Genomic DNA, 26,507 nt, shown 5'->3' with positions numbered 1-26,507 from the left:
AATTAATGGGTTGGAGGAGATAGGAAAGGCTTTGGAGAGAATGGATTTGAGCTAGTCTTTGAAGGGTGTATAGAGTTTTGATAGGATGGAGAGGTGAAATTTGGGGATAGAGTAGGGTGGATTGTTGAAGAGAACTGCACACCATTGTGGGAAGAAAACGAGGCCAAGGCGTGAAGCTGAAATTAGGATATTTGTGAGACCCTGAGGAAAGCCAGGCTGAATAGAGCAGAGGGTTCCTAGTAATTGTTATTGAAAGTAGGAAGGTGGAATTTTATCAGGATCACCTGAGACACAGTCAAAATACAAAAACACCTAACAAATAAGAAAAATTTCTAAACAAGAATAAAATGTAAAAGCACTGCTTCAGGAAGCAGTCAGGTGACTATGATCAAGGTCTTTAGAGCAGGAAAACAGGAGCTTAGAGTCGGGCAAGGAGTTTGTCCCTGGGAGAGAGAGCCTTGATAAAGCATTGTTTTTGTTTCCTCTCTTTATGAAGCTCCAGAAATTTTACTAGTTACTGGAACTGGTCCGGAGAAGGGGTGTGGTCCAGAGACAGGAGGCTTTGAAGGCCTGCTCAGAACATCAGAAAAATTAGTTATTTCTCTTGAGGTTTACTTAGGGAAAAGGAAGAAACACCCTAAAACTGGCTCCAACCCCAGTTTCAGAGTTTCTTTTAGAGGTTGGGGGGAGTTTGATTATCTTTTTTTATTTTTCTCTTTCCACAACCAATAAAAAAATACAATAATAAACTTAGGTACAAGGATCCAATATTTTTTTAAATCATCAGAATCCAAAGAGGGACAGAGTTTCAATTATATAGAGACTTTGATCCCAAGCTGTGGAACTTGGGAGAATATGTAATTATATATCACTTTAAATGATTTTTGCTATTTGTTTCATAGATTGTTAGTCTTTTTTCTTAATGTTCTGAGATTCTTTTTTTTTTAACCAAATAGTTCTTTATTAGCTCAAATCTACTTTAGTGTACCAGTTCATTCCCAAATTACTCTACCTCTGAACAACTAAAACTCAATGATCAATTAATCTCCGTTAGCCTAATGAACACACAAAATGTACCTCTAACATTGCACTGTAACTTCCCCCACCAAACAAAACAGGAAGAGTGGTTATGTTTAGCTGAGTTAGTCTGTCATGCAGCATTTTCATTATATTCTTTTGTTCTTTTAATTTATCTTTATTGTTGAAAGTATTACAGATGTTCCCCTTCACCCCCCCCCCCATTGACTTCCTGCACCCCAGCCTTCATCACACTATTGTCTGTGTCCATGGGTTATGCATATAAGTTAGGTTAATCTCTCCTCACCCACCTACCCACCCGCCTTCCCTCTAAGATTCATCAGTCTGCTCCATGCTTCTAAGTCTCTGGATCTATTTTGTTCATCATTTTATTTTATTGAGATCATATGATACTTATCTTTCTCTGACTGGCTTATTTCGCTTAGTATAATACTCTCCAGGAATAGTTTGAGGAGGATAGGTGTTAGTTGTTCTTTGAAGGTTTGGTAAAACTCCCCCGTCTGGACCAGGGAGTTTTTTTTATTACTGCTTCAGATTCATCAGCTGTTATTGGCCTATTCAGGTTTTCTGATTCTTCCTGGTTCAGTTTTGGAAGATTGTATTTTTTTAGGAATTTGTCCATTTCGTCCACATTGTCCAGCTTGTTGGCATATAGTTTAGTTGTTCGTAGTATTTTCTTACAATTCTTTGTATTTCTGTGGTGTCAGTTGTTACTTCATCTCTTTTGATTCTGATTTTATTTGGGTCCTCTCTGTTTCTTGATTAGTCTGGTTAAAGGTTCATTAATCTTGTTTATCTTTTCAAAGAATCAGCTTTGGTTTATTGATCTTTTAATTTTTTTTTTTAGTCTGTATATCATTTATTTCTGCATTTATCTTTATTATTTCCTTCCTTGTATGTACTCTGGGCTTTTCTTGTTGTTCTCCTTCTAACTAGTAGGGTTAGATAATTTTTCTTGTTTTTTTTGACGTAGGTCTGTAGTGCTATAAACTTCCCTCTCAGGACTACTTTCACTGTGTCCCAGAGACTTGGGGTTGTTGTGTGTTCATTTTCATTTGTTTCCAGGAAGTTTTTTATTTCTTCCTTGATCTCATTGATAACTCATTCATTGTTTAATAACATGCTACTGAGCCTCCATGTGTTTTAATGTTTTGAGGTGTTTTTACTTTAGTTGATTTCTAATTTCATTCCACTGTGATCTGAGAAGATGCTTGATATGAGTTCAATCTTCTTGAACTTGTAGAGACTTGTTTTGTGCCCTAACATGTGGTCTATCTTTGAGAATGATCCATGAGCACTTGAGAAGAATGTATATTCTGCAACTTTGGGATGAAATGCTCTGTAAATGTCAATGAAATCCATCTGATCTAGTGTGTCATTTAGAGTCACTGTTTCCTTGTTGAATTTTGGTCTGGAAGATCTATCCAGTGAAGTCAGTGGGATGTTAAAGTCCCCTACTATGACTGTTGCTATCGATCTCTCTTAAAATCCTCCTGGTTCATAGGTCGATGCTCAACCACTGAGCCATGCAATCCAGGCTACCCTGTCTTTTGATTGGACCATTTAATCGATTTACATTTAAGGTTATTATTGATAGGTACTTACTTATTACCATTTTAATATTTTATGTCTATGTTTCTCTCTATATGTATTTCTTAGTAAGTCCCTTTAACATTTCTTATAATGCTGGTTTGGTGGTGATAAACTCCTTTACCCCCTTTTTTTTTTTTTTTTTGTCTGGGAAGCTCTTTATTTCATCATCTATTTTGAATGATAGCCTTATTAGATAGAGTAGTCTTGGATTCAGTCCCTTGCTTTTCATTACCTTAAATACTTCATGCCATTCCCTTCTCACCTATAGAATTTCTGATGAGAAATCAGCTGACAGCCTTAAGGGAGCTCCTTTATAGGTAACAAATTGTTTTTCTCTTGCTGCCTTTAAGATTCTCTGTCTTTAATTTTTGGCATTTAATTATGACGTGTCTGGGTGTGGACCTGTTTGGGTTCTTGCTTGGGACTCTCTTTACCTCCTGTACTTGTATGACTTTCCTTCACTAGATTAGGGAAGTTTTCTGCCATTATTTCTTCAAACAGGTTCTCTATCCCTTGCTCAGTTTCTTCACCGTCTGGTACTTGTATGATGGGGATATCGATACGTTTCATGTTGTCCCACAGCTCCCTTAAACTGTCCTTCTGTTGTTTAATTATTTTTTCTTTTTGGTTCTCTGATTTTTTTTTTTTTTACCCTGTCTTCTAATTCACTGATCTGATCCTCGGCTTCCTGTAATCTGCTGTTTATCCCTTCCAGTGTATTCTTTATTACTGCTATGTCATTCTTCATTTCTGGCTGCTCATTTTTCAGTATCTGTATCTTTTCTCATGCTGTTGAGCATCCTTGTAATCATTATTCTGAACTCTATATCTAATAAGTTGCTTATCTCCATTTCATTTATTTCTTCTTCTGGAGAATTCTCTCATTCTTTCAATTGGGGTTTATTTATTTTTGTCTCCCCATTTTGGCTGCCTGTTTGGGTTTGTTTCTATGTATTATATAGATCTGCTATGACTCCCATTTTTTTTTTTGGAGAGTCTCTAGTGCAAGACAATGTCACACAGTTTGTGACTGACCCTTAGTACTCTGTTTGGGGCTATTAGCAATCCACAGCTTGTGGCTCCCTCTGGTGGGGTTGGGTGCATTTGGTCAGAACCAAGATGCGCCCAAAGGTCTGCTTTTCCTAGCCCAAGGTCCAGAAGCAGATCAGGCAAAGCACCCAGAGATCTGCCTCTGCCTGCAGGCTGATTGTTATTCTCAGTCTCTTAATGAGTCTCAGGCTATGTACCACAGCAAGGTGTAAACTCCACAGGGTGGGGCAAGAGGTTTTCCAACAAGATGGGGCAATTGCCCCACCCTCAGGCAAAAGCTGCCTGGATAGTTAAGGTCTGCCTGAGTAAGGTGTCCTCTGCAGTATGGGGAAAGTACTCAGCACAGGAATCCAGGTGACTGCTCTCTAAGCTCTATCCCCAGAGCCTCCTTCCCAGGATTCTCCTCACAGAGCTCTACTACCCTCTGCCAGAGCCCAAGGTGAGTGGTTCCACACAAAATTTTGTGCATTGATCCTTTAAGAGGGTGCCTGCATTTCCAGCTGTCTCTTCCTGGCAGACAGCAACCCCACTGCTTTTCACAATGTTATGTGGGCACCTTTCTCATTTCTGGTGCTCTGGGCTGGGAATTCCAACTTGGGGTTTAGACTCCTCAGTTCTCAGTGGTAACCCCCCACAGTTGAGATATCCCTCTGGAATTTTAGAGAACTTTTATTAAAGCTGGAGAAAGTAAAACAAGGAAGGGCCTAGGGCAGTGGTCGGCAAACTCATTAGTCAACAGAGCCAAATATCAACAGTACTTCTTCAAAATAGACTCGCCCAGGCCGAAAACCGACTTCTGCGCATGGGCCATGAAGTTTCAATCGCACTGTACGCACGCCCGCACGAGGTATTTTGTGGAAGAGCCACACTCAAGGGGCCAAAGAGCTGCATGTGGCTCGCAAGCCGCAGTTTGCCGACCACGGAACTAGGGTAACAGGAGAGAGATTAGGTGGGGAAATGAGCCTAGGCTGAACTGCTTTGGCTCAATAAGAATTAAAAGGGGGCCTTGGGGACAAGTTCAGGGAGTTTGCCCGGTACAAACTGCCACTGCCCATAGCTGCCCCAGTTGTAAGCCTTGTGAAATCCCTAGAGTTTAGGAGATGCAAGCCTGTGGGGAAAGAAAAGGAGGAAGGGAAAGTTGCGGGTGTGCTCCCGGGAGGGAGAGTGTGCTGGAACCTTTGTTTTAATGGTTTTAAAGGCTAGAGGATAGGGTCCTGCATGCCCGTTAATGTAAAAAGGAGGTGGAGAAATAGAAGAGACATCCCAATGATGGATTCTTTTTAGTGAACCACTCAGGCTGGATTCTAATAATGGAGGGTGGCAGGAGAGGGTCCGAGGGGGAATTAAATTTACATCAACTATATGCCCAACTTTTCTGGTCACAATTTTTGTAAATTGAGAGAGATAGTGTTTCAAAAGGAAATAGAAAAAAATAAGTTAAATTTAACATCAAATCTGCAATTGATTATTACAGTCTCTGTGCCTTGTTTGTGCCATATCTTTGATCTTGTGATCTCTTAAATTCCAGTTTGAGAAACATTTATAAAGTAGGGGACCTAGAACAAGAATCTGTTTTATGCAGCTCTGGCCGGGTAGCTCAGTTGGTTAGAGTGTCATCCCCATAGGCCAAGGTTGCGGATTGGATTCCCAGTCAGGGCACATACAAGAATCAACTAATAAGTGCATAAATAGGTGGAGCAACAAATCTCTCTTTCTCTCTCTCTCTGTCGCTCAAAAGCAATCAATAAAAACAAATTATTATTATTTTTAAACACATTTTATTGATTTTTTACAGAGAGGAAGGGAGAGGGATAGAGAGTTAGAAACATCAATAAGAGAGAAACATCGATCAGCTGCCTCCTGCACACTCCCTACTAGGGATGTGCCGGCAACCAAGGTACATACCCTTGACTGGAATCGAACCTGGGACCCTTGAGTCCACAGACCGATGCTCTATCCATTGAGCCAAACCAGTTAGGGCAACAAATTATTTTTTAAAAAGAATCTGTTCTATGCAATTTTCTCAAATTCTTTTCTTCTCATTCCCGTGGTTCCTTTCCTCTCCCCCCAAACAGTACATTAAATGAAAGAGGCACTTAATGAAGGTATGGGTATATTGATTTGAAGGTAGGGAAATTGGTAAGGTTGAAAAAGGATAGTTTTTCAGAATTAAGGAAAAAAATCTTGTCTGAAGCCCAAGAAATTCACAAGGGATGAAACTGAGGAAAGATGTTAGCATTTTACCTTTTGTTCACTGCATAACTTCAACTTGCTCTTAGCATGGTTTCTTTTAGACCTAGCCTAGTTTATTTTAGGATTTTGTATGTAGTCCAATGCTTACTAACTTGGTGGATTAAGAAAATTCTTGCAAGAGGAAGAATGAGTCATAGTAATACTCCCTTTGGGAGAGAAAGAAAGAAAACCCTCAGATTAGTCTCTCCATTATATACTTGGAATGGATTCATCATTTTGATTGATGGCTGAGCACTGATGAGCTTTTCTTGCAAGCCACCTCATGTCATATTTGGTTTTGTCCACCGTATGACTGGTAGAAGGCTCTTTTAGGTTAACCAGTAGAGATAAAGAGTTCTGTAACCTTATTACCCTGAGAGACTCATTCATATGATGTTATTTCTATTTTAGTATTTTTTTTTGTTTGTAACAACTTTTAGAAAAGCTTCAGCATTTTTCAATCCACCCAATCTGTTAAACAAATAACTCACCCACCAAAAAATAAAAGAATAATAAAAAAGGAGAAGAAGACTATAAAACATTTAGTACTGAAAAACTGGGTAAGTTAAGGGTGTGGCTCTTGTGGCATTTGTCTTTGGTATACACAGACTGGGTTCCCCTCAGACCTTGCCTTGCACCTCCACCAAGAAGAATAAAGAGAGGAGTGGGCTAGGACTAGGAGCTGCTTTGAGCTAGAAAAGGAAATGGGGTACTCACATGAGGGCCACAAAGTCTCTTAGTAGAGTCTTGTTGAAAGAGTATTTTTGAAGAGGTCTGAGCCATGTGTTAACTGTTTTCTTGTAATAGTAACAGAACTGATCTGGCTGCTTTCTACTTAAAGGTTGCTCTCAGTAACGTGCTTCCGATGAAATCTCTCTTAGTTCTGTCCCTAACAAGTTTTTCTGGGCTGCCCTCAGACTTTATACTTTATTTTCTTACCTTTGGGGATATATGGATCTCATTTTTTAAAAATTCAAGCCTGGCTGATGTAGGTCAATGGTTCAGAATCGACCTATGAACCAGGCAGGAGGTCACAGTTCAATTCCCAGATCAGCCCAGGTTATAGGCTCCATCCCCAGTGAGGGGTATGCCAAAGGCAGCTGATCAATGATTCTCTCTCATCATTGGCAACTGGCACTGGCGGCTGTGCTGTCCTGTCCTGCCTGCCATATGCAAATTAGCCGCCATCTTTGTTTGTGGTTAATTTGCATATCATGCTGATTAGCCAATGGGAGGTGTAGCGAAGGTACGGTCAATTACCATGTTTGTCTATTATTAGATAGGCTATGTACTTTGTGTCACCACATCCTAAGCACTATTACACAGTATTTAACTCCTAAAAAATGAAAAACATTTAACTTTAGTTGTATATAATAATGTATATTACTTTTATAATAATAAAAGTAATCTTTATCTTTACTTTTATAAAGACATTTTTTAAAAAGGAAATAAATTGAGATGCTAAATCTATCCTTCTGTTTTGTACACTGACTCTTCTATACAATGAAGCCTCAAGGGCAGTACATTAATAATGATTTTTGTAGAGTTCTTGGGATGTTAGGGTTGACCCAAATATGGGTACATCTGAGTGAGGTAGTTGCTCTGCACATAGAAATTTGAGAAAATGTGATTGATTAGTCTGTGTAAAAGTTTCATGGAAACTAATCAACCCAAGTATGAGATTAGCTAAGCAGTCCTGTCTTTCTTGCCATTACTACTGACATCATCTTAAATTTTTTAAAAATATATTTTTATTGCTGGCTGCGGTGACTGGCAGTGGCTACAGCAGCGCAGTGATGGGGCTGCTGCTTTCCCCTGATCAGCCCAGTCACCTCCCACAAAGGGAGGCCCGACTGCGGCTTAGGCCCTATCCCCAAGGGGAGCAGGGAGTGGGCCTAAGCCGTCACTAGGACATCCCCTGAGGGCTCCCAGTATGTGAGAGGGGGCAGGCTGGGCTGAGGGGACCCCCTCCCCCCCCCCCCCCCGTGCACGAATTTTGTGCACCGGGCCCCTAGTTTTGTTATAATTAGTGTTATCTAGAATCATAACCTTATAAAAAGGAAACGACCTTAGGGGACTTAAAAACTCCCTTACACTTGAGGAATCTGCTACATACTATCACAGATATTCATACTCCTCCTCTGCTTTTAACAGTGCCAGGAATAAACAGATGACTTTCTTTACTCCAGCCTTCTCCTTCAAAGAATGTTCCTTAAGCCAGCAGAGATGAAATTCAAGCCTAACATTAAAGAAGAGAGCCTTTAGATGCTTTAAATGTTAAAATCTCTAGACAGAGAGATCACTTATTTTAAAATTGTTTTCAGATTAATTCTGAAGCCAGGTCCAAACAAAAAAGAAAAAGGAATGTTGATTTGAAATTTTTAACCAAAGCAAATTGAAACACATACTTATGAAGTTAATTGGATGTTAAACCATAGCTAGTTCAAAAGATTACATGGATATTTACCTAGAGGGAATATGTTTATCTCAACTACTATTATCTAATATATATCAACATTGAGATACTTTTATTTAAAAATAAACTTATATAATCACTAAAAGTTTTCTTTGCCATGAAAGGATAATGAGACTACCAGCTAATTGTCAATATCTGAAACAAAGTGACAAAGCTGAAATAATACTTTGATAAGGGAGAGCTATGCTGGTTAGACACAGTCTCTCAGCAAAGGTGACCAATTTATTATACAAGGCTTTTGGGAAGTCTGGAATGCACAGACTGGCAAACTTTTCAAGGCCATAGTGACACCAATTGTAGAAGCATGATTATTTGGGGAGTCTGTTGATTGGTTGGCTGGCACTTAGAGTAGTGCTTACTGATGGGAGTCTGTTCCTAATTGGCTGACCTTTGGAAGTGAGAAGCTGAAGGTGATTGATTGGCTTGCAAAGGCAAATTGTTTATTTATTTAGTTCTTTTTTTATGACTTCTTGTTAAAATGGGTACAAAAAAAATAATTCTTTTCTATGTTGTGGGAACTTTAATTCTCAACATTAAATACATATAATTAGTTGCACAATGCAAGCGTATACAGCAGGTCCTTGAATAACGTTTTGTTCACTATCGTTTCCCTTATAACATTGAGAAGGTGCTTGCTGTAGTAACTTAACTCTTTATATCAATTATCTTATTGCTAACATTGATTTCATTGTATATAATTTTGCTTAAAGTCAAAGAACTTATCAATGATGTTAGGTGAGGACTTACTGTATTGAAATTTTTTTTGATGTATAATTCAGAATATAAGGAGAAAATCTTAAGTGGACAGGTTAATGAAAATTTTACATATATATACTTGTGTTAACTATCACCCAGTTTAAGATATAGCACATTTTCATCACCCTAGAATATTCTCTGAATATACTATCTTATCAATACCTCCTAATAGCTATTTCCATTCCCGTGGGTGAGTTTTGCCTGTTCTTGAATTTTATATACATGAAAGCATATAGTATGCATTCTTGTTTTGTCTAGCTTTTTATATAATACTAGAGGCCCTATGCATGAAATTCGTGCAAGAGTAGGCCTTTGCAGCCGCAGTGACTGCCTGGATCCCTCCCTTGCAGCTGCGGGTCGGCTGCCTGGATCCCTTCCGCGGCGGAGGCAGCCTCCTCCTCCATCCCGTGACTGCAGCCCCAGTTTTGTCCTGAAGGACGTCTGGTTTAATTAGCATATTACGCTTTTATTATTATAGATTCCTTTCAACATAATGCATGTGAGATTCATTTACGTTTTTGCTCATATCACTAGTTGCTCTTTATTACTCTGTAGTATTCTATTTTATGACTATTCTACAATTCATTTGTGTGTTTTCCTGGTAATGGACATTTGGGTCATTTTCAGTTTGGGATATTATGAATAAAGTTTCAATGAACATTTTTTACATCTTATTTTATTAACATAAACAAGCATTTCTCTTGTGTATATAACTAGGAGTAAAATTGCTAGGAGAAAATTGGTACAAGTTGTTTAGTTTTAGTACATATTGCCAAATAGTTTTCCAAAGTGTTTGAATCAATTTGCACTCCACTAATAATTTATGAGAGTTTCAGTTGCTCCATATCCTTGTCAACACTTCAGCTAGGTCTCGAAGATGTGTAGGGTTTGATTGAGGACAGAGGTAGATGAAAAAAGAATGCCTTCATTCTAGAGAGGGAACAAAAAGAAGCAAATGCATAGAAACCTAAAATTTTTTGGCATGTTTGGAGTATAGGCTGTGTGACAGAGAGCAGCTGGAAATAATATTGGAAAACTAGCTAGGACCAGGCTGTGAACTTTGTATTTTATGCTGAGGAATTTGGATTTTATCTTGTAGGTCAGCGGTTCACAAACTTTCTGTAAAGGGCCAAGTAGTGAATATTTAAGGTTTTGCAGACCATCTGGTCTCTGTTGCATTTATTTAACTTTACCATTGTAGCAAAAAGAACAACCATGAAAATACATAAATGAATGAATGTTACTGTGTTCCAATAAAACACTATTTTTAAAAACAGGTTGCAAGCAAAATTTGGCCCACTGACGCTATAGTTTGCCTACCTCTGTTGTAGATAATATGAGTCTACATAAGGTTTTTGAACCAGAGAACAACATGATCACACGTGTTCATTAAAGAGAGAACAGAGAAGAGTCTGAAGACTCTGAGCCTGCCCTGTTGAAGTAGTGATAAAACTGAGGTAACAACTCATATATTGAGAGAATATGTCAGAATCATGTCATTTTAGTTGTTTTTTTAATACAGTCAATGTCAAGACCTTGCTCCCTCTGAAATACACGAAAGTGGAAGAAAATAAGTGGAGATCCAAAAGATCTAGGATATCTAATTTTCAAAAATTATTTAAATGAAAGCTAAAATTTTAAATGTCTCAGTGAAGTGAGATTGCTGAGACTCCACCTGAAAATGCAAAGCACTGTTGGTGCCCGTCATACTTATCCTGTTTCTCCAAGACCAGCATGAAGTGGAAGCCGAAGTAGGACTGCATCATCACCCAGTCCACAGCCCTGGAGAGACTGATGTCTGTGGCGAGGAAAACGATATCCTCTCCCTGCAGGGTGGTGATGGACTTGTGCTGATGCATCAGATGGGGCATCACGGCTTCCAGAGAGCCTTGCCACTTACAGGAAGCACCGGGGCATGGGCAGGAGTAAGGCCGAAACTCACAGAGCTCTTCGTGGTCTGCTTTCTCTGTGTGTGGCAGAGTTATTTCACACCCGGACGAGGCATATTTACAAGGGGAAAGTACTGAATTGGCCACTTTCTCCATCGCTAAGTTGCAAATAGATCCCAAGGGGCCCCGGCAGGTTGGACAACATGTGAGCTTTGGGTGACAGTTGCTACAGACAAGGTGGCCGCTCTGACACTGACGAATGGGTGGCAACACATAGTCAAAGCAGACAGGACACTCAAAAAGACTGGCCAAGTCATTGTTGGACGCGGTGGTTGCCCATCAGGGCGGGCACCCTCTACACTTGGAGGTCCCAGTAGGTAACTTGTCACAGTCTGGCGGTTCATTTCTCTCACTGCAGTGGCCGCCATGGAGCCATGGCCCCGTGCCTGTTATGTGTTACTTTTCTATGAGTTGTAGCTTGGGGATTTTAAAAAGTTCCTGTAGACAGATGATAGATTTATGTACTTTTCTGGCACACTGGATTCACCTCTTCATCATTCAGAATGTGTTCTCCTTCCAGTAAGACAGATATCAAAGCACAAGCAAGCCAGGACAGGTCCTCCCGAAGACAGAGGGAGAGAAAGCGAAGCAGAGCACTGTTCCCAGAGCTTCCCTTCCTGAGGTGTTCCTGAGCTTCTCTACTAACACTTGGAACATTTTTAGTACAGAGACATTCCTCAGTAGAGGAGGAGAGCTGAAAGGGAAGTTACGATCAAGTTGGAGAATCTGAGAATGTGAACACGTGATGAAAGAATGATACTGATAAGTTTTGAGTGACTTAAGTTTTGAGCATTAGTTGCTTTGTATTGAAGCTTCTGGGAAACTTTAGTATATTACTTGGAATTTCTTGGCAAATTTCATTATATGAATCTGAAGGAAATAGCTTTCTATTGCTTTGTAAAGGAAAAAAACAAGCCAAAGAAGCCAATTCCTTAAAAAATTAAATAAAAACATTAAAAACATTTTCTCCTAGAAAATACCATAAAAACAAAATAAGAGTTGAAAGAAAATGGAAAAGATTTTTTTACATGTAACTGAAAAAGATTAATATCCAGAATATATTAAGAACATCTATTTAAAAAAATTTTTTGTTTGTTTTTCTTGGAGAACATCTATTTTTTTTAATAACACAATTTTAAAAATGGGCAACAGATTCTTCACAGAATGAGGAACACCATTGGCCAATGAATTAATGAACGTATGAAAAGATGCTCAACTTTATCATAATTCAACAAAATGCAAGTTAAAACTATGGTAAAATACAATATCACATTCACCAGAATAGCAAAAACAAAAAACACAAAAAGTCTGTTAATACCAACAATTAGCAAGGATGAGCAACATGAATTGTCATGTACTGAATCTTCTAGAACTATAAGGTGGTATAATCACTTTGAAAAGAGTTTGAGCCCAGCTGGTACAGCTCAGTGGTTGAGCATTTACCTGTGAACCAGGAAATCACGGCTCAATTCCCAGTCAAGGGCACATGCCTGGGTTGAGGGCTCAATCCCCACTAGGGGGCAGGCAGCTGGTCACTGATTTTCTCTCATCATTGATGCTTCTATCTCTCTCTTGCTCCCCTTCTCTCTGAAATCAATAAAAATATTTTTTAAAAAAAGAAAATAGTTAGACATTACCCAGTAAAGTTGAGTCTGAGCATACCCTTTTTCAGTAATGTCATTCCTAGATTGAACAGCTTTGAGACACTCTTGCACATGTATACCAGGAAGTAGATAACAAGATGGGCTATAGCAGAAAAATAGAGGGGGGACGACTGCAAAAAACTCAGATATTCATTTATACAACTGAATACTCTATAGAAATGAAAATGAAAGAAGTACAGCTTTAAGCATCAACTCAAAACAATCTTAAATGAAAAATGCAAGTCACACAAGGATTCATGCTGTATGAGCCCATACATATAAAATACAAAATAAAAGGGCAAAACTGAAACTCTTAAGGATATGTACATTTAAGGTAAAATGTAGAGGAAAGCCAGAGAATAAGTAATTCAAAATTCAGTACAATGGCTACTACTTTTGAGGAGGGAGATGCCCTGGCATGGGGAACACGAGGGTACTAGTAATGGTCTCTCTCTGAAGATAGGCATTCATTTTATTATTTTTTAAGCAATCTATATAAAACCCTAATATGCAAATAGACCGAACGTAACCAAACAACTGTTCGCTATGACGTGTGCTGACCACCAGGGGGCGCGCACAGAATGTGGTGTGCATTGGCTGTGGCAGGATGGTGGAACAGGTGAGCAGGGGTGCCAGACCAAGGCAGGGCACTGTCGCTGTCATTGGGGTGAGCCTCTGGTGGTTACTGAAAATTCTTTGCTCCTACATGCCGCTCGCACCTGCTGCCAGTGCCAGGCACCAGCCCTGATCGCCCCTCAAGTCTTCTCCACCTCCCCCTGCTCCTGAGGGGCGATCAAGACCAGCAGTTGCCTTTGGAACCTGCTGCCGGCACCCGGCACCAGTCCCGATCACTTGGCGCTGTCAACAGGTTTGAGCGGCGGCTGCCAGCCCCAATCGCCCCTGAGGTCTTCTCCACCTCCCCCTGCTCCTGAGGGGCAAGTGGGGCAGCAGTCCCTGCTCGCACCTGCTGCGGGTGCTGGCCCCAATTGCTCCACGCCAGCAACGGGTGCGAGCGGGGCCAGCGCCGTCAGTGCGTGGGAGTGGTGGCAGCGGGAGCGGGGCTGCTGGCAGACAGGGGACCAGGGGCACTAGCTCGAGGGACCAGGTGGGGGCGCGGAGGATGGGTTGTGACCCACCCCTAGGCCCACCACAGCCTCACTGCCCACAGTTCCTTTCAAGGTGCACAAATTTGTGCACTGGGCCCCTAGTTTTATATATAATAAAAGAGAAACATGTAAATTGACCATTCCTTCACTACACTCACCAGCCAATCAGGAGTGAATATGCAAATTAACCCAACAAAGATGGGTTAATTTGCATACACAGGCGCCGGGCAGAGAGCAGAGTGGGAGAGCCGGAGGCTTGGGGGGCCATGGCAGAGTGGGAGGCTGTGGGACGGAGACAGGGCAGGAATGGAAAACCTAGAGCACGGGGAGCACCAGGAATGCTGGGAATCATAGTTCGGGTGGCAGACGGATCTCCTAGACACTAGAGCAAAGTGAGCCTGCAGCAAGTTACTGTTGCGGCGGGGGATGGAGGGAAAGCAAAGGTGAGAGACATAAGTAAAATCAGAGTGTCTAGGAAAAATTAAAGGGAAGATATCCTAAAACTTCCAGGAAATCTCCACCAATGAAGCAAAGGGGGGAAAAAGCCTCTATTATTCTGTGAGCAACAAACCAAACTGGGTTAGGGGGTCTCAGACAATTTGCTCATATGATTGCAAAGACAGACAGAAACTCCCGGAATGGAGAGGGCTCCCCTGAGGGTTCCCAGATTGGAGAGGGTGCAGGTCGGGCTGAGGGACCCACCCCCAGTGCACGAATCTTCGTGCACCGGACTCCTAGTAGTATATAAAGATGTTGTGTATGACAGTTTATACTTGGAATAAAAAGCAATCTATTGGAGTAAACTATTTTACTCATTCTAAGGAATGTCATGTTTCCGACCTATAAAACCTGGGTGATATATATTGCCTTTGTTCTGAATATCTCATTCCTATCATATTGTCTATTACAGTACCCTCTTAGTTGGATGACCATTGAATTTATGGCCAAGGCTGGGATACTTTTGAGAGTAAAGAAAAGAGATGCTCAAAATAAGTATTTTTTGAAATATTTATTGACTAAGAAATTACCTCTATTATATACAGTTATGTGCTGCTTAACAATGGGGATAAGTTCTGAGAAATGCATCATTGGGCAATTTCATCATTGTGTGAACATCATAGAGTGCACTTACACAAACCTAGATGATACAGCCTACTCCACACCTAGGCTATATGACTTAGCCTTGCTCCTAGGCTACAAGCCTATACAACATGTCACTGTACAAAGCAACATATGGTTAAATCAAACACAAGAGAAAATTATGGTATCAAGAGATGCAGTAAACAAGATGGGTGAGGCATTTTACAGCAATGGTTTTGTGTTTTTTTAAGAAGAAAGAATACACTTTAAAATAATATAGTAAATACATAAACCAGGAACAAAGTCATTTATTATCATTATCAAGTATTATGCACTATATCTAATTATATGTGTTATGCTTTTATACCATTGCCAGAACAGTAGGTATAGGTTTGTTTACACCAGCATCACCAGAAACACGTAAGTAATGTGTTGGGTTATATATTACAAGGGCTACATTAGGTGATAGGAATTTTTTAGCCCCATGATAATCTTATGAGACCATCATTGGATATTCAGTCCATTGTTGACGGCACATGACTGTACTGTAAACTTCAGTATATTATATTAAACTATATTGAAAATGTATTTTTATATTGATTTTCCAAACATTAAAAAATAGCATAAAGCAAATAATTACTTTTGGTACATATTCTTAAACTTTTATCAATTTCTTACCTTTGTCTCAAATGTCTGTTTATGAAGGGAATATTTTTTTCAGTGTGGTCTAATTTTTTATCTTCTAAAATTGCATGCCACCTTCTTTAAAATTGCATTTTATGGTTACTATATTTGGTAGTGCTGATACTTTCCATTGACTCTTCTCTGCAGACGGTATTATTTTTAATTGAGAAAATACACTCTCAGGATACTTGTTAAGCTTGCTATCTTAAAGTTGGAAATACAAAGTAGAGGTTTACCAAACTTAGTAATGATAACAATAATTTTTTTAATGGAAAAATTTAGGATAACTGCTAAATCTATGTGGTGTTAGTAGAACAGGTGTAAGCCAGATCTGTCTTGGGCAATTATACAAAATGCCTGTAATTTAACATCTGCATAAGCACAATTATGTTAATTTGCTTTTTATAGGACCCAGGTGGTTGCTAGTCACTTCATTAACTGACAGACCCCTGTGGTGAACCTTCATTTCTTCTTGGGAGATGAAAACACCTAAAAGGATCCATAAAATGTTACTGAATTGAGGAGGAAAATATATTACTTAAAATATGGTATTAAGTTGGGAAAACAAGGGGGGGAACGGTAGCAAAGGAAATATGTATATCCAAACTTTGAAATACTGGGCGTTTTGCAGCCAAGAAAAATTTTAACATCATTAAGTCTAAAGATTATTTTTTATCCACACAGAATATTTGTGTTGTTGTGCCGAAACCGGTTTGGCTCAGTGGATAGAGCGTCGGCCTGCGGACTGGAGGGTCCCGGGTTCGATTCCGGTCGGGGGCGTGTGCCTGGGTTGCGGCCACATCCCCAGTGGGAGATGTGCAGGAGGCAGCTGATCGATGTTTCTAACTATCTATCTCTCTCCCTTCCTCTCTGTAAAAAATCAATAAAATATATTTAAAAAAAAAAAAAGAATATTTGTGTTGTTGTTAATCCTCATCTGAGGATATTTTTTCTATTGATTTTTAGAGAGAGTGGAAGGGAGGGGGAGAGACACAGAGAGAGAGCATCAATATGAGAGACACATCAATTGGGTGCCTCCCGCACATGCCCTAACCAGGGCCAGGGATCGAGCCTGCAACTGAGGTAGGATCGAGCCTGCAACTGAATCAAACCTGGGACCCTTCAGTTCCCAGGCCAATGTTCTATCCTCTGAGCCAAACTGGCTAGGGCACACATAGGAACATTTTATGAGACAAATGATCCACATATATGGCTAAAATTCATAAAAATACTTAATTTTTGCTTCACTTTTTTACTTTATCCTTTCCTATATAACAGTCCTGTGGGTAACTGGAAATATGCTGCTTATTGAGTCACCTCATAGCTTTTGGGGAGAGATCCACACAGTAAGGAAATGGTGAAGGTCCTTCTGTAATCAGATTCTCCTGACCAACCTTGTCAGTTAGTGGGTGACATAGCATGGTTTTGAGTATTTTACTTGACGTTTTATAGTGTTGTATTTTTTCCTTTAAAAGCGCCTTTAAATTTTTTTTAACGCACTTTTCAAAAAAATTTTTTTCCCAATGGCAAGAGGCCGCCATTCCTTCTATGGGGAATGCAATGGTATCACCCACCCCATGTTAATGTTGAGTCAGAAAATAATGTTCTTCTAAGTAATTTACAATAAAACAACTGTACCTTAAACATACTGTGCTTAAGCAAAGTAACAATCATTTGAAAGCCATTGATGGAAAAATTTGTATTTTAGCACAAATTATATAATCCTTTTCCCCCTAAAACTTAGTTATCAGAAAATCTAAATTCTGTCAAATAGACATTTTTATGGATTTGAATTTTATTTTCTCCTTCCCCTCTTTTTCTCTCAGTTTCTTTTTGTTGTTGTTAACAAAAGACAAAAGATAAAGGCATTGAATGATCCATAGAAAAGGGTGGTGTGTGATATAAGGTCAAAGAATATATGACATGGAAATTACATTTCATTTAACCTAATAATAGATCTAAGTAGGTGGAGATGATGTTTTAAATGTTTTTGTCTCTTCTCTCCATAGTTTAAAAAAAAATAGAAATCACTTCTGACTACATTGAATAGCAAAAACGAAGTGACACTGCAGACCATGGCACTACCATTCCGGAAGGACTTAGAAAAGTACAAGGACCTGGATGAAGATGAGCTCCTTGGGAATCTATCAGAAATAGAACTGAAACAACTGGAAACTGTGCTGGATGATCTTGACCCTGAGGTAGGTGATAGCTAATGAAGAAAAATGAAATAATTTTTCAAACCCTTTGAAACTAAGTAGCTGCCTTTGAGCAGTTAACTTATTTTTTTTATTGAATTTATTGGGGTGACATTGCCCCCCCCATGTATATGTATAATTTATTTTTTTATTGAATTTATTGGGGTGACATTGGTTAATAAAATTATAGGTTTAAGGGGTACAATTCTATAATACAGCGTCTGTATATTGTATTGTGTGTTCATCACCCCAAACCAAGTCTTCACTGACACCTCTTTATTTAAATTAACTTTTTGTCTCTTCTCCAGTTTTCCCCTTCTACCTCCATATCTTTACTGACATGACTGTTCTATTTTATATATATTTTATTGATTTCAGAGATGAAGGGTGAGGGGAGAGAGAGAAGGAGAGGGAGAGAGAGAGAAAAACATCAGTGATGATGACAGAGAATCATTGATCGGCTGCCTCCTGCACACCCCACACTGAGGATTGAGCCTGCAACCAGGGCATGTGCCCTGACTGGGAATCAAACAGTGACCTCCTGATTCAGAAGTCGACAAACCATGCCAGCCGGGCAATATACTTGTTTTGTTTTTTAATTGATTTAGGAGAGAAGGAGAGAGAAACATCAACTGTTGTTTAACTTATTTATGCATTCATTGATTCTTATGTGTGCGCTGGCCCAGCATCAAACCCAGCAACCTTGGTGTCAGGATGATGCTCTAACCAGCAGAGCAACCTGGCTAGGGCTTGATATACATGTGGTGTTTGTGTGTTTTTTTAATGAGAAGGTCTTTATAATGAAATAAAAGTTACTGTGAAGGACTATGATGCATATAGTCATTTAACATTCTTTTGTAACGGAATTATTTTCTGTATTCACATATATGCTAAGGTGTTATTAAGCATTAAAACCCTTTTTATTATTGTCCCAGGACATTTTAAAAGTAAAGGGGTTTTCCTGCTAGTAGAATACTTGCTAAAGAAAATATGTTTGTATATTTTAATAGTAATGTAAGTGAATACTACCTAATTTAAGAAAAAACTTTGGAACACTTTTACATTGCAACCCTAAAGTCCTGTAATAAAGTGTTTAATGCCTACATCATATTCTAATCTAGAATTGTTTCTTCTCTGAGTAATCTGTGCAAGCATATGAAAATCGGCATTCTTGGTGGTCATAATGGTTGATTCATTCTCTTTGGCAGAATGCCCTTCTGCCTGCAGGGTTCCGACAGAAGAACCAGACCTCAAAGTCTGCCACAGGGCCTTTTGATAGAGAACACCTCTTGTCATATCTGGAGAAGGAAGCTTTGGAGCATAAGGACCGGGAAGACTATGTGCCCTACACTGGAGAAAAAAAAGGTAAACACAGAATTTTGAAATCATTCACTAAGAGCACTTGATTTTTCTTTTTCTAGAGAGGTCTGAAGAAAACAGTATTTTTAGAGGTACATCATTGATAGCCTTAAAGATATAGTGCTGACTTAAAAAGTTGTTAGAAAATTTGGGCATTTAATTTACATTTTTTATCAACTTGGCCAATAAGTTCCTTCTTAATGGTTTGTTAGTGAGGTTTTATTACATAGTGATTTTTATATAGCACTCTTTAGCTCTCCTGTAATAAATATAGAAAGTGTACTGAGGTAAAACTTTTTAAATCAGTAGTGTATTATAGAATGGAAATGATGTCAAAGTGCTGCTCTCTTCTAACTCTTGTCTTTACAGTGGAATGCCATAAAATAATTCAGGCCATATTTTCAAAAGACGCTTTTTAAAGGAAATTCGATAGCCTTCCTTAGTAGTTCATAGTTATAATTGTCAATATTTTGTAATCATTGTTTTCAGGAAATTTTTCTAGTCCAAGTCCTTCCTATTGCAGATTTCAACTTTAGGTAGTCTCAGTGGAGCCTGAGTACAGCTATGTTTTTAAAGTAACACTTTATATGTTAACATGGGTTAAGTTTTTCTGCTTTCAGTACAGGCTGGCCTAAGCATCCAGATTCTACTTGCACTCTTGTATAAGATACTGCACATGAACCCTGGGGAATGGCGGGGAGCAGCCCTAGAGCTAAGGATCAGCTCCTTCAGGCACTGTTTTTACATCTGAATCCTTAGTGGTCTGGGCAGGAAGAATAGTTAGAGCATAGTGCTTTCTCCTAGTGAAGCATTAGCTGTTCATTTGCAAACAAATGAATTTGGCTACAGCTCTCTTACATATAAGGGAAGCCAAAAACTTTGTTTTAGTATTCTAGTCTCTGTAATAGAAGACTAGTAAATGACTTTTGAGTAGATATTCCATAAGGTCTGCATCAGACCTTTTTAAAATTATCTATCACCCTAGCTGGTTTGGCTCAGTGGATAGAGCATCAGCCTGAGGGTTTGAAGGGTCCTGGGTTTGATTCCGGTCAAGGGCATGTGTCTCAGTTGCAGGTTCGATTCCTGGCCTGGTCTGGGCACATGCGGGAGGCAACCAGTATGTGTCTCTGTGTCCCTTTGTGTCTCTCTCACATCAATGTCTCTCTCTCTCTCTCTCTCTCTCTCTCTCTCTCTCATCTCTCTCCCCCCTTCCACTCTCTCTAAAAATCAATGGGTGAGGATTAACAAAAAATAAAATTATCTATCATCCCCAACTCCTGTGTTTTTTCTGTAGACTGCACCTCGCCCCCACCATTTCTAGTTGAGAATCACTACCATAGCTACTTGAATTAGTCATGTTCTCCAGAGAACAAAACAGGGTGTGTGTGTGTGTGTAGAGAGAGAGTTATTTTAAGAAATTCGCTCATGTGATGTGGAGGTTTAGTAAGTCTAAAATCTGTAGGATAGGCCAGTAGACTGGAGACTCAGGCAAAAGTAGTAATTTGAGTCCAAAGACTGTCTGCTGGCAGAATTCCTTTCTTGCTCAGAGGAGATGAGTCTTTGTTAAGACCTTTAGCAATTGGATGAGGCCCACCATTATGTTTTTAATCAAAGTTCACTGATTTAAATGTTAGGCTCACCATCATAAAAACAAACAATATTTGACCATATATCTGGGCACTGTGCCCAGCTTTATTAGCACATAAAATTAACCATCTGTTAGAAGTGTTAATGTCAAGTTCCTCAGGTGTTTGGGCCAGAAAAAGATTTAAAAATCATGCATAGTTTAAAGTGTGGAGAAACTACGCAAAGGCATCAGTTCTATTTGTCATAGAAAACTCAGCTGACTCTATTATCATCTGCACAGCCATCGCTATAACACTATTTATAGCTTCAAGTCTGTTTATATAGAACATAATTTAATGAGAATAAATATTGGTTGGTTACCTTTTACTATTACGTGTGCTTCAGATAGACTTGGGGAGTAAAACTAGGAAGAAGAATAGAGGCAGAAACAGAGGGAGAGATGTGAGAAAACGAGATGGCAAGAAAAGAATATGGAATTGGAGGACAAGAAGAGAAAATAAGAGATATGAAGGAGCTGAATTGGTCCTAAACTGACCCAGGAAGTTTCCCAGTATGATCTTGTTTCATAATCACCAGTTACCTAGGAAAAGATCTTGGAGGATTAGAGGAGGTAGGAAAGAAGGTAGAGAATTATGGAAAACTAGAGGGCCCGGTGCACAAATTCATGCACGGGTGGGGTCCCTCGGGGTGGCCTGCTGAGATCAGGCCCCAGCTCGTGTCCCCAGCCTCGCAGCCCTGCCTGGCACCCTGCATTGGCCTGGCCCTGCCCCCTCAACTGCTCTACCATCCCAACTACGGGGCAGTCGATTGGGGCTGGACCCCCTGACTGGCTCCCTCAGTGCCTGGGAGCTGGCAGCGCCCCCCCCTCCCCCACTGCCGCCGCTGGTTGCTGTCTGTGAGGCGATCAGCGGGGCGATCAGGCCCCCACACGCACCTACCTTGGCCTGGCGCCTCCCGCTCACCTGCTCCACCAGCCCACTGCAGTCCCACTCTCTTCAGGGACGGCAGCACCTCCACTGCTGCCAGTGCCGCGCCCCCAATGCCCACCATGTTCCGCGCCACCCCCTGGTGGTCAGCGCACATCATAGCGAGCAGTCGAATGACCGCCCAAGGGGACAATTTGCATATTAGGCTTTTATTATATAGGATAAGAAAATAACGGAGTTGAGAAATTATAGAGGTGAGGAATATGGGTGACAATAAGGGGGGGAAATGCTGTATCCTTAACTAGGTGATAGTTTTTGTTTCCTTTTATATATTTAAATTTTTTTTCTTATTTCTCATGTTAGGTTTTAGATGGGTATGAAGTAAATGAAAGTAGTTGAATTAAAAAGCAAGTAGTTTTGCATTTACAATCAGTGGTTTTCTTTTTTATAATACATTCAGTATTTTTACTGCCTCTTTTAGCTATGTATGTCTGTTTAATATTATTTATGGGCAGCTATGATGCAGTGATTAAGACCATGGCATTGAAAAATAATGAACTTTTTATTGAAGTATGACATGTTTACAGAATATGCGCAAATCAGAAGGATAAAGATCCATGAATTATACAGTGAACACACCCATGAAATCACAAGGCATTACCAGCACCTCTAAAAGGTTTCTTTACGCTTTATCCCAGTTTCTTTCTTCTTTTCAAAGGTAACCATTACAGCTTCTAACATGATAGATTAGTTATGCCTAGTTTGAACTTTATATAAATGAAATCATACATTGAGGACCTTTCTTGCCTACTTTATAAAGTTTTTGTGAGAACCAAATTTGTTAAAGGGTACAGTGAAATCACTATAAAATCCTGTGCAGTGTAATCATTGTAAAGGATCGTATGGTGATGTTATAACCAAACAAGAGATTTACATTCTTGGAGGAGTTATCCAGAACCAGAGAGATGAATTTTTGAGTTTCAGCAATTCATCAGATCGAAGCAAATGCTACCACCCTAGACTCGGTGGGGTCAAGCCTTAAAGGCCATGTTACAGTGCCATAGACCTGAAGAAGGCAAATTCATCAACAATTGGGAACTTTGGCTGTAGAACTCTCCTTTGAAATATAGCTAAAAGCCAGCTCTAATCTTCTCACACTCATCCTAGGCTCTCATCCTTAAGTTAGTTAGCTTTGGTTATCATTAGTCCCTAATATGCCTTCCTTTCTTTGGGTCTCATTCCCAAAATCTTGATCACATTCAGAAGATCCTCAGAATAATTCGCCTATATGTTATTAGCATACTTCCCAGTCAAGCTAAATGTGAATTTTCTCCTCAACTCTGAAAATCCAAAAGATTGTTTTTTTAAGCATACCTCTCCCATGACCCTTTACTCTGAACAGGTTAAGTCCAAAGTTTTTTAATAAATAGCTTATTTCATAGGAGATAGACCAGGGGTCCTCAAACTACGGCCCGCGGGCCACATGCAATTACAAATATTGTATTTGTTCCCGTTTTGTTTTTTTACTTCAAAATAAGATATGTGCAGTGTGCATAGGAATTTGTTCATGGTTTTTTTTTTTAAACTATAGTCCGGCCCTCCAACGGTCTGAGGGACAGTGAACTGGCCCCCTGTTTAAAAAGTTTGAGGACCCCTGAGATAGACTTTCAGCTTGAGGATGCCTTCCCAGACTATAGAGGTTCTTTGTAAAACTGTTGGCAAACCTATCTCTCGTAAGAAACAAAAGCATCGCCCTAGCCGGTTTGGCTCAGTTGATAGAGCATCAGAATGGAGACTGAAGGTCCCCAGGTTCAATTCTGGTCTAGGGCACATGCCTGGATTGTGGGTTTGATCCCCAGTTGGGGGAGTGGGGGCGTACAGGAGGCAGCCAATCAATGAATCTCTCTCATCATTGATGCTTCTCTCTCTCTCCCCCTCTCCCTTCCATCTCTAAAATCAATAAAAATATATATTAAAAAAAGTAATCACCTTCATGTAAAAAAAAAGAAACAAAAGCATTTGCTCTTTTGGTGCACTTACTAGTAGACTAGTTAGAATTTGTTAATGTGCCATTGGTCTCTAAATCATTTTTATACTAAGATGACTACTCTATGATGGCAGTATTAACTTTCTGTGCCAGGAAATGTTATAGTGATGTCACTCCATTCCTTGAACTTCTTCCAAGTTACATGCCAAAATCACATAGTGATCCTTTACATTACTTTAGAGGTCAATCAGATGATACTCAATTGTTTTAAAGCAAAAAATTGGGAACCACTAAAAGGAATAGTTACCCAATTTCTCAAGTCAGCTACTTTCTCATATTCTGAGACCAATTAAATGACAATTAATTATATTTATTACTCTTTTGCTTTAAGGCTCACCCTCTTTCTAGAGCTAAAATTACATAGAAATGAACTGAAAATTAGATATTTCAGAATTTTTCCTTTTGACCATGAACAAAAACTATATACTCACACCAAATTTTATCTTTCTAGGTCGTCTTGAAATGTTTTAAAAAGACCTGATACACTAACAAGCACACTTTCAGAGTTGTTATATATAGATAAATTAGTAATTTCATTTGTGATTTGTGAAATGATTGTTCATTCATACTTGTATATTTTACAAAATTAAAATGTATGTCAACATCTAAGAAGGAGGAATGGATGCTAATTAAGTGAAGTTCAGGGATTGTCTTCAATGCATTTGGGGGATATTTTGTCCTACACCGATAAATGTTCTGCTTTTAACAGTGTTGTTTTATTAGAATAAAAAGTATTAGGTAACTAGTAAGGCACAGCTGACAAAAGACGTATTAAGGATTGTTTTTAAGTGCATTATTTACAGTAGATTCCACAATATACATCTGTTCATCTAAATCTAACAAGCTCATGGTAGGAATGGTACTATGGTATCAAGTAATCTTTTCTATGAGTCTGCTATATTCAAAGAAACCAAAGGGTTGAGAAAATTAAAGCAGTACCAGAATTCCAATATACGTTACTTTTACTTGAAGATATAATATTAAAATGTTGGGAAGTTTTTCACCTCTTTCTCCTTGAAATTTTGCAAAATATGTAACTGAAGCATTGAACAAGACAAGGGTGAAGGAGGGTATGCATCCAGCTCTTCTCTCATTCCTGAGAATGGTGAACATGCACAGAGTGCTAACTCCATAGCTAATTATTGTTCCTGTCATATTTTTACATATCGTGAGTGTTCTGTCTCCAAGACATAATAAGGCATAAGAGCCTTGCGATGATTTTGACACTTGGAGAAATAATTTGCCCCAGTCTTTACTATTTCTTACTGATTCTTGTTTTGCTTTACTTTGCCAGGCGTCTTCCTACCCATTTCTAAAATCACACTTGACCCTTACTTAGACTAAGACTTTTTTTCCTGGGTGTCCCTAAGTTTATGGACAGACTGTGCTGCACCTTGTACAGTACACTTAGGTGCACCAGCGAATTCCTTTCGAGCTTCTGACTCACCAGATTGGGCTACTCCCTTCCTTGCAGAGCACAAATGCTCTCTCCCTGTTGGCCTGTGGGGTAGAGCCATGTATGCTTTTTGTTTTTTTCACTTCCCCTCCCTGAGAAAGGAATGCCCTTGGGTTTCCTTCTCACGGAGCTCATTTTCCCCACCCTGTTTACTAAAGGTGAATCTAACCAGATTGTCTTCAACTAAAGACTTCTCATATACTTTTCAGTTTATTTACTTAGAGTTACCTTAGCTTTTCAGAAAGCTTACTGTCATCACCCATCTTTCCTCACCTTGCGGAGTATATGATTTCTGTGGAGGAAAGGCAGACCTGATCCCTCAGTAAACCAGAAAGGTGGTGGTTATAACCTTTCTAAATCAACAAGATTGTGTAACTGCCAATGAGCAATTATTTTCCATTAAATTCAAGAGAAAGACTGGCTCTTACTTTGTACTCACATCTTAAGAGTTCTAAATGTCCCTTATATACCTCTAAAAAGTGGCCTTACGCCCTGCCAGTGTGGTTTAAACGTTGAGCTTTGACCCATGAAGCAAGAGGTTGCTGGTTCAATTTCTGGTTGGGGTACATGTCCAGGTTGCGGGCTTGATCTCCAGTTGGGGGCATGCAAGATGCAGCCAATCGATGTTTCTATCTCCACCTTCCTTCCTCTCTCTCTAAAATAAATAAAAAGTTTTTGTTTTTTTTTTAATTATCTTCCCAGGTGCTAAAGCTGATATTTGAAATGGGCTGCTTAAATTAGTCATGCAGATGCTGGCATTTCCTTTTCAGACAATTCATTATATCTTTTGAATGATTCACTAATTACTCTTGGGATAAGGAGTTAGCCAGATGGATTATTCATTGCTCATGTTAAGACCTCATTTTATGGGAATCTTTCCCTGGGTAACCTTACTCACTCTGGATATTCCTTTCCCTCCAACATGTCTGTATATAATTTACATGCCATAGAATGTGGCCTTTAATTGTTCCAGAATCATATTCTGTAAGGCTTTATTATTAGGGTTTTTAAAAATTATTAATTTAGGATTCTTATGTCCTCTTGATGAATTGCTCATTTTGTTATTATGATACTAGAGGCCCAGTGGGTGGGTGGGGTCCCTCAGCATGGCCTGTGCCCTCTTTCAGTCCAGGAGCCTTGGGGGATGTCCAACTGACAGCTTAGCACTGCCACGGAGGTGGGAGAGGCTCCCACCACCGCCACTGCGCTCACTAGCCGTGAGCCCTACTCAGGGCTTCTAGCTGAGCAGCGCTCCCCCTGTAGGAGCACACTGACTACCATGGGGCAGCTCCTGCGTTGAGCGTATGCCCCTCAGTGGTCAGTGTGC

General features: G+C 39.6%; 1 protein-coding gene and 1 pseudogene across 3 annotated transcripts in view; one reads left to right on the top strand and one right to left on the bottom strand.

The window, feature by feature from the left end:
• TMOD3 (tropomodulin 3) overlaps positions 1-26,507 on the top strand; it is a 70,437-nt gene that overhangs the window by 16,654 nt on the left and 27,276 nt on the right. For 2 of the 3 annotated variants that reach the window (XM_023751642.1, XM_006085953.3), the window contains exons 2-3: positions 17,617-17,808; positions 19,014-19,170. In XM_023751642.1, coding sequence (XP_023607410.1) covers positions 17,683-17,808; positions 19,014-19,170 — 283 coding nt within the window. In that variant the 5' untranslated portion in view covers positions 17,617-17,682. Of the gene's footprint in view, positions 1-17,616; positions 17,809-19,013; positions 19,171-26,507 lie in introns of those variants that run through there. The other variant, XM_023751641.1, reaches the window with a different exon arrangement.
• LOC102420840 lies at positions 10,436-11,438 on the bottom strand (annotated as a pseudogene).

Source organism: Myotis lucifugus, unplaced genomic scaffold (assembly GCF_000147115.1).
Source record: "Myotis lucifugus unplaced genomic scaffold, Myoluc2.0 scaffold_23, whole genome shotgun sequence".
Lineage (NCBI taxonomy): Eukaryota > Metazoa > Chordata > Mammalia > Chiroptera > Vespertilionidae > Myotis > Myotis lucifugus.
Note: the sequence above shows the minus strand (reverse complement) of the source record. Positions and strands in the feature narration are given on the sequence as shown.